Source organism: Balaenoptera acutorostrata, chromosome 10, assembly GCF_949987535.1.
Source record: "Balaenoptera acutorostrata chromosome 10, mBalAcu1.1, whole genome shotgun sequence".
Lineage (NCBI taxonomy): Eukaryota > Metazoa > Chordata > Mammalia > Artiodactyla > Balaenopteridae > Balaenoptera > Balaenoptera acutorostrata.
Genome location: NC_080073.1, coordinates 75,953,843 through 75,967,275, shown reverse-complemented (window position 1 = coordinate 75,967,275; position 13,433 = coordinate 75,953,843). Strand labels below are relative to the sequence as shown.

General features: G+C 38.0%; 1 protein-coding gene across 1 annotated transcript in view; it reads right to left on the bottom strand.

The window, feature by feature from the left end:
- The window catches only part of CDC5L (cell division cycle 5 like), a 41,646-nt gene that overhangs the window by 19,334 nt on the left and 8,879 nt on the right, over positions 1-13,433 (bottom strand). Inside the window, exons 6-11 of the mRNA XM_007193815.2 lie at positions 9,345-9,563; positions 7,666-7,810; positions 6,368-6,556; positions 3,470-3,618; positions 1,350-1,512; positions 665-829 (exon numbers count right to left, since the gene is read on the bottom strand). Of these exons, the coding sequence (XP_007193877.1) occupies positions 665-829; positions 1,350-1,512; positions 3,470-3,618; positions 6,368-6,556; positions 7,666-7,810; positions 9,345-9,563 (1,030 nt within the window). The remainder of the gene's footprint in view (positions 1-664; positions 830-1,349; positions 1,513-3,469; positions 3,619-6,367; positions 6,557-7,665; positions 7,811-9,344; positions 9,564-13,433) is intronic.

Genomic DNA, 13,433 nt, shown 5'->3' with positions numbered 1-13,433 from the left:
ATTGATGCCATTCTCAATCCAACCCCGGGAAATTATTCAATTTCTAAAACCATACTGAAATGGACTGCAGCAAGAATGCCTGAAGTGGGTCACATGATCTCAGTTTTAGTTCAAGTTTCACCAGTTTCCAGCCACAAGACCTGAGGAAGTTAACTTAATTCACCTGAGCCTGTTTCCTCATTTCTAAAACGAAGCTGACACTTATCCTACTTACATCACCTGGTTGTTATGTGCAAATGAGAAAGTAATTAACTAGAAGATGTATTAGTACAAGGTGTTACTAATTTTATTCTGACGCTCGCTACATATCCAAAGCCACATTTTTTATTAGTTTACGCTGACGAAAAACCATTTACTCAACCAATCCAAGATGTACTTGTTTTTAAGACTGATAATAACATCTTTTCTTGGCTAGAGTGAAAACAATATCTAAAAAACTATTTATATGTATTTTAAAGAAGCATAATGAATTTGACAGGATATTTAAATGGCTATCCATATAATTATACATTTTAAGAATACCTACCAAGATATTCTAAGTATATTATGAACTATGTGAGTGAATATTATTAATGATGTAAGTAATTTTCTTCAGTGTAATTTTTTTTAATACTGAAAGAACATTTAAGGAGAGATCTTGAGACATGTAACCGTCATCACCCACCTGCTTCCGTGCATCCACATCAGCAGCATCTTCAATGTAAGTATCATCTATTTCACGGTCTTCCAGTTCCTTCTCGGCATTTTCTGGTAGAACAATTTCAAAGTCATTCTTAGGGGCAGGAAGGCCCAACAACCCTAAACGGAGGTGTTCACGAGATTCTCTTTCCTGTAGAAAAAAATTGGTCCTTCTCAATTCATACACATTAAAATATGCAACTAATATTGTATAAGAGTTTCTAAAAAGTAATTAGTCTAATTTTAATTCTAGAAAAATGACCCCTAACTTCAGATTTGAAACAAGATTTTGTTTAATTTCTATCTCCATTTCTTCCCTACCTTAAGACCAACCATAGGGCTTCCCTGGTGGCACAGTGGTTGAGAATCTGCCTGCCAATGCAGGGGACACGGGTTCGAGCCCTGGTCTGGGAAGATCCCACATGCCACGGAGCAACTAGGCACGTGAGCCACAACTACTAAGCCTGCGCGTCTGGAGCCTGTGCTCCGCAACAGGAGAGGCCGCGATGGTGAGAGGCCTGTGCACCGCGATGAAGAGTGGCCCCCACTTGCCACAACTAGAGAAAGCCCTCGCACAGAAACGAAGACCCAACACAGCCAAAACTAAATAATAAATAAATAATTTAAAAAAAAAAAAAAAAAAAGAATACTAAAAGGGAATTGACATGTACCATCTGCTTCACATAAGAGGGATCACTGTAATCTGCCATTCCATCCTCGGGATTAATGTTTAACTTGTCTCGAAGAGGCGTTCTACCCGGGGTGGAGTTAATAACTGGTTTGGGAGTTGTCCCACTCCGGGGAGTCAGCCCTTCAGATCCATGAGAAGGAGTTCTAGAAAGACAGAAATTCCAATTAATGAAAGTGCCAATTTTATTTGGATCGTGCTTTCAAATGTTTTTCACATAAATTATTTTACAAGGAAAATAGAAAAGAAATAAAGATTCCAGAAATTCCATCTCCCTACCTGGTTTTTAGTTAGACCTCTAGGTTAAAATAAAGGTTTGGTTCAGCTACTCAGTATTTACACACAGTATATTTATTCTAATAACTTCAAATAAAGTCATTACATCTGATATTTTCTTACCTTATTAATAACTAGGTCCACCAAACATTTTTCAACCTTTTTTTTTTAATAAATGTATTTATTTTTATTTATTTATTTTTGGTTGCATTGGGTCTTCGTTGCTGTGTGCAAGCTTTCTCTAGTTGTGGTGGCTTCTCTTGTAGAGCACGGGCTCTAGGCACGCAGGCTTCAGTAGTTCTGGCACGTGGGCTCAGTAGTTGTGGCTCGCGGGCTCTAGAGCGCAGGCTCAGTAGTTGTGGCGCACGGGCTTAGTTGCTCCGCGGCTTGTGGGATCTTCCTGGACCAGGGATCGAATCCGTGTCCCCTGCACTGGCAGGCGGATTCTTAACCACTGTGCCACCAGGGAAGTCTCACAACCTTTTCTTGACACATCAGGGTGGCTGAGAACACACAGTGGGCAGAGAGGTTGGCCACCACAATCAAGATCCCAAATGACTCCTTTTGAGTTCAGTATCTTCAACTTATCATTTGTCTCCTCCCTGCCTGTAGCTGTTGGCTATCACATCATCATCATCATAGATGTGCATACTTGAAATACTTCCTCCCTCTACATTTTGTTTGGAAACCAAACACCAGGCTTTTAGAATCACATCTAAATATGAATAGCTCTGAGTTACCTCTAAGAAACTCTCTTAGGAATAAAAGCCATAGACTTTGCACCTTACAGTTTAATTGTTCAAAGCCTTTTTTTTTTTTTGGTTGATTACTTCCTGTATCTTGGCTGTGTTCCAGACAGGTGGTGCTGCCAGAGAGCTGTTCCCAGAGGTGAGGTGAGGTGTTACCATATAAGACATGGTCCCTGCCCACAATGAGCTTACAATCCAGTTGAGAAATGAGACACCCACGGGGAAAGAGGGATTAGGCTCTCTTGCAAGCTTTGCAATTAAATATTATATAATGTTTTGGGTGCCAATGTTTCTTGATCCTGCTGTCATGTGCAATTGTAACAGTCTTCATATACTTAACAACCAGTAGGAGGACATATTTTAAAATTAAAAGTAAACCCTAAATATTTCTAACCTTAAAAGCTCAAATTCCATTTTAATACAAATTGCTTCTATAATGTTTGTATCTTAAAAATTCTTCTTTAAAAACAGTAGCTTAAAAACAAAAGAAGTATAAACAAATACTGAACTCTGAACTCTAGTTAATGATATACACAATGAGGAAGTGTTCAGGGTGAAATGGACTAATACCTGCAACTTACTTGGAAATGTATTAAAAATTAGATTGATGGACGGATATGTGATTAAAGCAAACACTGTAAAATATTAACTGGAAAATTGGGTGGTGAGTATATGGATGCTTACTTTACCATTCTTTCAACCTCTTTGAATGTTAGAAATTTTCACAATAAAATGTTGGGGGAAAAGCAACAGTAATACATAAATAAAAAGGCTTAGAATTTTTATAAAATTCGCCAAATCATCATTAACAATGGATTGATCTGCTCTTTTAAATCAGATTAAAAGTATTCAGAAACGAGGTGATAGCACCAGAAACCCTGAAAAAAAAAGGAAGCTCCATTTGGTATTTGACTATTTCCTGGATACTATAATGTTATTTGCTACTATGAGTGAGGAGAAATCAAAAAGCAAGTTAAACACTTATTTCCATTCTCTGCCAGCATTTCTAAAGCAAACATGTCCAAGTCCTCGGATTCAAGTTTTTCTAAAACAGAAAACAGTTATTTATTTACAGTACCTGAATGGGGTAGAAAGAACTGTGTTTGGAGTCTGTACAACCTGCCGCTGTGGAGTCACACCTGAGAAGTCGCTCTCGTGCAAAGGGGTGTTAAGTCCACCTTTTAATGGGGTGTCCACGTTGGTCAGAGCCATGAGGTTTTGGGCTTCCTGATTAACAAGATAAAGAAGCATGTTTTAACAGTTTAGACAGAAGAGCAAATTCCTCTCTTCTGGTCCTACTACACAAATCTTGAAACAGGCCGAATTCTTATACATTTTTCTCAATGAAAACCAAGAGAGAAAATGAATACTGAGCTGTGGCAGAATTCAATACTTCCATTCCTTCTGTCAACCTAACATTAGCATGTCAGAAGTTCTGGAATAGGGTTTCCCTGGTAGTGCAGCGGTTAAGAATCTGCCTGCCAATGCAGGGGACACGGGTTCGAGCCCTGGCCCGGGAAGATCCCACATGCCACGGAGCAACTAAGCCCACGTGCCACAACTACTGAGCCCACGTGCCACAACAACTGAAGCCCGCATGCCTAGAACCCATGCTCCACAACAAGAGAAGCCACCGCAATGAGAAGCCCGCGCACCGCAGTGAAGAGCAGCCCCCCATTCGCTGCAACTAGAGAAAGCCTGCAAGCAGCAACGAAGACCCAACGCAGCCAATAAATAAATAAATAAATAAGAATTCCCTAATAAATAAGTTATAGGGATGTAATGTATAGCACCGGGAATATAGCCAACATTTTACAGCAACTTTATATGGAATATAATCTATAAAAAGATCAAATCACTATGTTGTACACCTGAAACTTATTCAGTATTGTAAGTCAGCTATACTTCAATAAATAAATAAATATATTTTAAAAGTAAAACAATTTTAAAAGAAATCTCCCTAATAAAACATCCCAGCCAGTTCAGCCCACAGGAAAATCTGGAGTCAAGGGGTCCTACCCACACCCAAGGAGTGTCTAGTCAGCTTTTAATTGCCCTACCCTTATTCCCTAGATATAGGCAAAGAACAAGATCAAAAGATATTTGAGGAAATATCTAATATGAAAGACAGAGAACAAAACAAATAAATGAAACTTAAACACTGAGCAGGAAAAAGAAAACTTATAAAAACAAAGCAAAACCATCATTAACAGCCTCAGAGGAATAAAAAGATATTAATTAAATGAGACGTTTAAAAATTGAACACATTTAAAAAAGAGCTCTTAGAAATTAAAAATATGACAGTAGAAATTTTAAAAAAAGATAAAATTCAGAAAATCTCCTAGCAATGAAATTAAAGTCAATTAAGACAGAAAACCAGAGAGTAATAAGTAGCAAAATAAATTAATGAAAGGGAGGAAATTTTTTAATTTTCAAAATAACTTCCCAGAATTGAAGGCCATGAGTCTACAGAATTAAAAGAACCACCAAGTACCTAGCACAGTGGTTAAAAACAGACCCACATCAAGAAACACGCATGTGAAAAAGAGAAGATCATATAAGCTTCCAGAGAAAGAAAAAACCAGCTTTCTTATTAACAACCTGAATGGCACAGGACTATCAGTAGCAACAATGAAAGCCAGAAGACACTGGAGCACTGCCTTCAAAACTGTGAACAAAAACCCTTTCAATCTGGAATTCTATACCCTGTTGTACTATCAATCAGATAAGAGGGTAGGACAGTAATTTACAGATATTCAAGGTTTTAAAAATTCCATCTCCCATGAAACCTTCCTCAGAAAGCTACTGACAGATACACTTCACCAACAAGGGAGTCAACCAAAAAAGCCAGAGACATGGGAGCCAAGAAAGAGGAGACCCAAGGGACTTTCTAGGGCGACAGTGAAGGGGAAGCAAGAGAACAAGCTGTAACAAGATCTAAAGAGTAATCAGTCTAGACTAGAACATTCAGAAGTTCTGGGAACGACTTCAAGCCGTTGAAAAAGGTAAGAATACCTAAAATGTGACCAGATTACAGGAGATTTACAGTTAGTATAAAGTCCAGAACCGAATGTGTGCTAAGTAATCAGAAAATTTAGCACCTAAATAAAACAAGTATTAATTCAAAGAAAAACAAAATACTGCACAGTAATTATAAGGCATTTTGTGGGTCAAGTGCAGTTTGACCCACAGTTTACATAGTGAATGAATGCAGTTTACGTAGTCATAACATAAACCATAAATATGGAGCTAACCAAAATTATGATTAACTATAATGGAAGATGGGAAAATGGAAAGAGTGTGTATGCACAGTAGAGGCAGAAGGTGTGAGAGAGCCAGATGTTCAAATCCTTGGTGGAAAGGTGCCTAAAACTGAAAATAAAACCAAAATGTAACAAGTGTCTTAGCAGTAAGGTGGTAAAAACAAAGAGCTATCACTGGTGCCTGTAGAGAGCAAGCAATGAGGGGCACTGTTTTTCTTACGAAGTCTTGCAGGACTATTTGACTCCTGAATCAGTACCTTAAAATTATATTTGACTATTAGAAAATTGAGATGTAAGAGTGCTAAAAGACTCAGTAGTATTCTGTTAGGTTTGTCTATTCTCTGGCATGCAGACACCCTAAAGAACACACAGAGCTGTACACCCTATGTGCTAAGGAGAGAGAGGGAAATAGTACTGAAGGCAGTCTATGCCAAGCTAAGTACAGAATCACAAGGAAGTTTTAAAAATTACTTACTACACGTGTTTGATTTTTTTTCCAGGACTGCTAGGCCATGTGAAATTTTTAAATGCTATGCTTTACTGACAGGATTTAGCTTCCCTACTACAGAAATCTCTAGCAGCTATGCATTCAGGACTGTTTCAAACTGCTTACCCTAAAACACACAAAACCAAACCATTTAGTGTTCTCCTTTAAAATACTTCTAAGGACAATAAACAAAGTGAAAGGTTCACTCTACCATATGGCAGCCTACCTGCAGAATTCTGTCCTGGGAAGCTGGTGTTCGTGGTGTTCTCAGAGCGATGCTGTTGTTGGTGACATTGTACTCAGACAAGAGAGTACTGGAAGCCGAGTTTGTTATGCCAGATTCCTCAGCAGTTTGACGTGCAATTTCACTTGCTTGGCCTACTTTTACAACTTCCTGGAGTTCTGCATCTGAAATCTAAAGACACAGTTATCACAGTAGCAATATTTTAACCGAGAATAACACAGCTGAAAACTTCCACATTCCAGAAAATGAATTGCTGAAGCTGTGTGATGAGTACACAGGGGCTCGTTGTAGCACTCTCTTTACTTTTTGTGGGTTTGAAAATTTCCATAATAAAGTTTTTAGAAGTCTTCCCTATTTAATGTGGGGTGGGGGGGGCGGAATCCCATATGTGACATGGAATCAAGCTGCAAATACTGAAATTCCTTTTCAGTATTTCCATACTGAAATTCTTTCAAACCAAAATATTTATAAATCAAGAACATAAAATAATAGTGTTTATACAAAACCATTTATCAATTGGGGGGAGGGTGGGTACTAAAAACCAATTAAAATATCACACAGAGTCCACAGAGCCACAATATCCCTAAGAAAATCAAAAGGTGTTATCCTTGTAATTTTACCAAACTAAATATCCAAAGAACTAAAAAAAAATTACAGGCAAAATTTCAGTTTAAGAAATATCACTACTACGAATAACAGCATCTAACAAAATTATTTTATGTTTATGCCCAAGAATTTTGTTTTGATGCAGCCAGGGCACTCATTTGCGGAAAGAAGCTGTTCAAGCCTCCTAAATCCATCCCTCTGTTCCATTTAACTGTCCAATTATACAGAGCTGTACTCGTCAAAACAAAACAAGAGCTTATTCAAAATCCCCATGTTTCTGACCAACTATAATTCAAAGGAACAGAGCCTATGATGAGCTGAATGAATTTTCTCTTCTCCACAACTCCCATGTTGATTTTCACAGCTATTGTCTCAAAAAGAGAAGGAGGTGTGACACAACAAAACCTTCCCTAAAAGAAAGTGGCCTGAAGTCCACAAGGCCAAATACCACCTTTATCAGCTACAAAAGAGTGGTCTGGAGCCCTAGCCTACTGAAAAATTGCTAAGAGCTGACAATTACTTACTAAACCATCATATGAGCAGTTCAAGGCCTGATATTTCTTAAAGGTACCAAGCACCCAGCAAAAGCCTGGCACATAGGCCCGCAAACATTTGCTGGATAAATGGTAAGCATATGAGTTCATACAATGAAAAACCTGCTTTTATCAGATTACCTGAGGGGCAGGTAGTACTAGTTTGCTTCTCTTTTTAGTAAATTCAGAAACACCACTAGTTTGAAGAATTGCTGACGGTAAATCAGATTCTTTTTTCCTTTTCAAATGCTGCTTGTCTTTTTTTCTATCTCGTCCTTCTTTTTCACTGTCATGGATCAAGGTGGAGAACAGATTTTTTAAAGTTACATATAGGCAACAACATTAAACACCATATAAATAGTCATATGCTCTGAACGAAATAATCCCATTCCTAATAAAATTATGACGAAAAGACAAAACAATATACATTAAGTTGTTCCCTACACCATTACCTACCCACTATACTCAAGAGGAATGCAGACTTAGAATATCAATAGAATTATTAAGAAAATAAGATATACTAAGTAATTTAATTAATAAATATTAAAACTATGTAACTATAAAGACTATGATAAGCAAAATGTTACATATAACATGGAAAGAAAAACATAAAACTACTCCTACACTGTGACTATGTTCATGTAAAAATACGTGTGTGCACATAGGAAAATGATGAAGTATACAAAAACGGAAACAATTAAATGAAGGGAACAGAATTAAAACGTGAGTTTTAAAGTTTTCCTTTAAAACTATTCTTCAATTGTCTGCTATGATTTTTTTTTAATTCATAAATTTTTTTAAAGGATATTTAAGTCCTGACAAATGACACCAGAAAGTTGTTAGGGTCTAAAGCCAGGCTCAAGGCCATCTTTTAAAGGACCAGGAATGCCTTCTCCCCCTCTGCATGTCATCCTCTTCTTCCATCTAGTCTACTCCTTCCAAATGACTATTTTTTCTTCAATCTCTTTATTTGTAGGGACTACCTAAAGCAAGGTCCTAATTTGAAAAATAAATACAACAGAGTACATCCAAGAAAATCCTGTTTCACAGTGACTGACATCTGTTGTTTACTAACAATTCATGTCAACAGAAATGGAAGGCCACTGGGGGAGTAGAAAACTAAAAATCTTTGACAATCCTAAAAGGTTCTCCCCACAACATTCAGATATAACAATTTAAAAACTAAAAATCCCTAGAAATAAACAAAATCCTCTGTATTCTAAGACATTTTATAAATATACCTACTAATCGCCATTAAGTGAAAAGATTTAAAAATGCATTGGTAATGTCTTTCCTTTTAATTTCATTTTAAGAAAAACAAGAGGGAATTCCCTGGTGGTCCAGTGGTTAGAACTCGGCACTTTCACTGCCGGGGCCCAGGTGTGATCCCTGGTCAGGGAACTAAGATCCCGCAAAGCCTCATGGCGCGGCCAAAAAACCCCAGAAAAACAAGATAAAATTTTCACTAGAAAAAAAACTAAGAAGCAGCAGAACAGATTTTGACAGATTCCTTCAGGCCATTAGTAAAATAACTAACCTCTTCCCAAAGGTAAGTAAATGTTAAGACTGTGACTCTGAGTAGACAGTTAACTAAGAGCCAAGCGCTGACATTTCGAGAGCTTCGAAGTGTTCTGTGCTAAAAACATCACAGCCAGGGTCACTGGTTTTCTCAGAAAGGCGAATCCATTAAATAAGTACAAGCATTATGTAAACCACGTTGTGCTAACTAAGAAATATCTGGCTCTGTCAAGGATAATACTTGGTCCTCCATAAAATTACTACTATACTTTTCCACTTATAAAAACAGAAAGGCAACTTACGATCTCAGCTCCCCATCAAGATCCTGTTGTCTTAACTTTCTGAAATCGGCATCAAGAGCCTGGTAGTTTTCCTCAGAAGTATCATAGAAACCAAGAGCAGGCTTTTTTTCAAATGGGATTTCAGCGTTATAATCAACTCCTCTCTTCTTTTTTCTTTTCTTCTGAATTTCTATGCCAGCTGCTCGAAGTTCTCTTCTCTTTTGGAGGGCAGCAAGACGCCTGAAGAAAGAGAACACAAATCACCTTCAAAATCATACACCATTGGGAAAGGATGCATCATCCATCAGAGTTAAGAAAACTACCCGGTCACTCGGGGAAGAAATATTTATTTAAATCCTCACCTCACACCGTTCACCAAAATCAATTCCAGTTTTGATTTAAAGGTACACACATACACTAGAGCAAAGAGAAAAGCCAGAAGGAACTATAAGTAAATAGGTATCTAATCTCTGGATGGGAATATACTCACTTAATATAAATTAAATAAAGGGTGAAAAAAACTATCAACAGCTTTGAATTTTAAAATTTATATCCCTGTAGCACCATTTTTTAAAAATCATAAAACAATATTAAAAGGCAAATAATAGGAAAAAATTTTGCACTTAGTATTAAGAATGGTTAGATATAAAGAATCTAAGCAAGTTTTTAAAAAATGTACCCAAGGGAAAGGAAGAACAAAAGGAAATAAACAGTTCACTAAGGAAAAAAATGCAAATAGCTAAAATGACAGAGTGTACTTTAATAATTAGAAAATCACAAATTAAATCAAGTACCATTTTTACATATCTAATCAACAACATTCAATTTTTGCTTTGTTTTAATGGCAAGGGTGCAAAAAGTGGACAGTCTCTCACAATGGTAATGAGAAAGTACAGTGGTATAGCTTTCCCCAAAGAGAATTTGGAAATACACATTAATACCCCTAACTTTTTTACATTTTTAACCCAGCAATTTCACTCTTCAGCCTTTAGCCTAAGGAAATAAATAGGGACATGTACAAGGCCTTAGCTACAAGACTGGTTACCAAGCACTGTTCAGAAAAGCAGATAAATAGACACAACCTAAACATCCAACAATAAGAAATTAGTTAAAATAATTTATAACATAGCTATAAGATAGGCTATCATACGGCCATCTAAATAACCTTTAAGAAATCTGTAGGGCCTTACCTGGTGGCACAGTGGTTAAGAATCCGCCTGCCAATGCAGGGGACACGGGTTCGAGCCATGAGCCAGGAAGATTCCACATGCCGCGGAGCAACTAAGCCCGTATACCACAACTACTGAGCCTGCGCTCTAGAGTCCGCGAGCCACAACTACTGAGCCCATGTGCCACAACTACTGAAGCCCGTGCTCTGCAGCAAGAGAAGCCACTGCAATGAGAAGCCCGTGCACTGCAACGAAGAGTAGCCCCCCGCTCACCGCAACTAGAGAAAGCCCATGTGCAGCAACAAAGACCCAATGCAGCCAAAAATAATAAATAAATAGATAGAGAGATAGATAAATAGAAAGAAATCTATAGATAGATAGATAAATAGATAGAAAGAAATCTGTAAATCTACTCTGACATGGAAAGATGCTCAAGACACACTGCTGTTTAAAACAATGTTACAAAGTTTACATGTTATGGAGCAACATGTAAAATTATATGCATATCTATCAGTGAATACGTGCATGGGGAGATGTGAAGGATGTTCACCCAAACAGTAACAGTGATAATCATAGGAGGTTGGAATTTCATTTTTTACTTTTTCCTTTGTACTTTCCCAAGATGCTATGTTAATGATTCAATGATTAGAAAAGTTATTCAGAATATTAAAGAGGAGAAAAATCAAATTATAAAACAGTATACAGGAGCAATTTCACAAACCCACTCCCCAGCAAAACTGACAAAAATTATTAAAAAAAAAAAAAGTTAAGTCTCTGGAAGGATCCTAAAGGAGATACAGCAAATGAATAAACGTTTATTCAAGAAAATCTACAAAAATTCGATAAGAAAAGTGAGAGCCTGTAGTATTCAAATCAAGACCCACTCCCTCTTCTCTTCCCCCGTCCCAGCTCAGGGAGACAGAAACTCCACTCCACACTTGGTGCAGCCAAGAACACAGAGTTCTCTCTCCCCTCCAGCTCCCTGGCTTTCATTCCAGGAGGGGCAGGACAGCAGCATTTCTCATCCTGCCTCCTGGAAGCCACTGCAGAGGCTAAGTTCAGACAAGAGTGACTGAGAAGGAGGGGCTTCCTTCTTCTGCCCAGGGGCTCTACGTTGGGCACAGTGCTACTGAGAATACTGGAGCCCAACGATCCTTGCCTGGGCCTGTGGGATGAGGGTCAGGGTCAGGGTTAGGGGACCTGGGGCTGCTGCCTACCCCCACCCCCGACACTGAACACGCAGCTCCTAAAGTGGGGGTGCCACTCAAAGACAAGTACATCAGCACCCCTGGATAGAACAGAGAATTCCAAACTCTCCCCAAAGAAACTGACTTCATTTGCAACAGGAAATGGAGACGTTCAGGCCTCAGGGCACTCTCAAAAACAGTGGAAGTCCTGGTGAAAGGCAACTGCGAAGAAACTGACAGATTCTTTGGAGGTGCAGCTAAACTGCAGGCCCACTCGTTTGCCAAAGAGAATCAATCTCTTTCAAAAAGTGGGAGAAGCCCTCCTGGGATGAGAACAACTACCAAACACTGACCTCAGAAACTCCCTTCAAAGGAGCCGAAGTTTGATTGGAACACTTTGTGGAGCAATTAATGCCTCAAGCCATCCTTGAAAACAATACAGCAATAAGCTGGCAATTAGTAGAGTTTAACAGCTGGGTGTAGCCAGGGAACAAGATGTCAAAGGAAGTCCCCTCAAAACCACCTCATCCCAAGGCGACTGTGGGCACACCCGAGACTGTGTCCCCATGAGGAGCAACATCAGAAGCTTCACATTTCTGGGTGGGGGATGGGGAGAACAGACTTCACTAAAACAATCCAGCTAGTCAGCTTACTCTAAAGGAGTAAGCAAGCAACAGGAACAAGGAGTGGATGGGGGCAACACAGTACCCAGAACTGCTACAGTATATCATCCAAAGTGTCCAGTTCTTAACAAAAAAAGGTGAGACATGCAAAGAAACAGGAAAGCATGACCCACACCAGAAAATAAGCAGGCAACAGAAACTGCCTGTGAGAGCACTCAGATGTCAGCTTTGACAGACTTCAAAGGAGACATTACAAATATGTTCAAAGAACAAAAGGTAAGCACGATTAAAGAAGGAAGGTAGGATGAAAATGTTCATCAAATAGAGAAAATTAACAAAAAGAAATGATTAAAAAGAACCAAATGGAAATTCTGGAATTGAAAAGTGTAAAACTGAAATGAAAACTTCACTAGAACAGATTCGAAGTAAAGAATTAGCCAAGATGAAGACAGATGGATAAAGATTATGCAATCCAAAGAAAAGGGGGTAAAAAAAAGAATGAAGAAATACGAACAGAGCCTCACAGAAAGGTGGAACACCATTAAGTGCACCGACATATGCACAGTAGGAATATCAAAAGGAAAGAGAAAAAGGAGAATAAAACATTAGAAAAAGGAGAATAAAACATTGGCTGAAAATTTCCCAAATTTATTGAAAACCATTAACCTACACATCCAGGAAGCTCAACAAACTGCAAGTAAGATAAACATTAAGAAATGCACAAACAGAAACATTACATTAAAAATGCTGAAAGCCAAAGACAAGGAGAAAATCTTGAAAACAGAGAGAGAAAAACGATTCATCACTTACAAGGGAACCCCAGTAAGATTAAGAGCTAACTTCTCATCGAAACAGTCTATACAGTATGATCTAATTTTACACAAATGTTACTGTATGTCTAGTACACATAAATGTATGTCTATATTGAGAAGAGAAAGGTTTGAAGGGACACATTTCATAAGTAATTTTATTCTTTAAATAAAGACTTCAAACAACATTAGAAAACCTTTACAATATAATGCTAAGTGAATATAACCAAGCTATATAGCATTGTATCGACCATGCCCCAAAAAGAAAATAGTACAATACTAGTATTTTGTAGGAAAAGTGTTATTACATTTATAATCAATA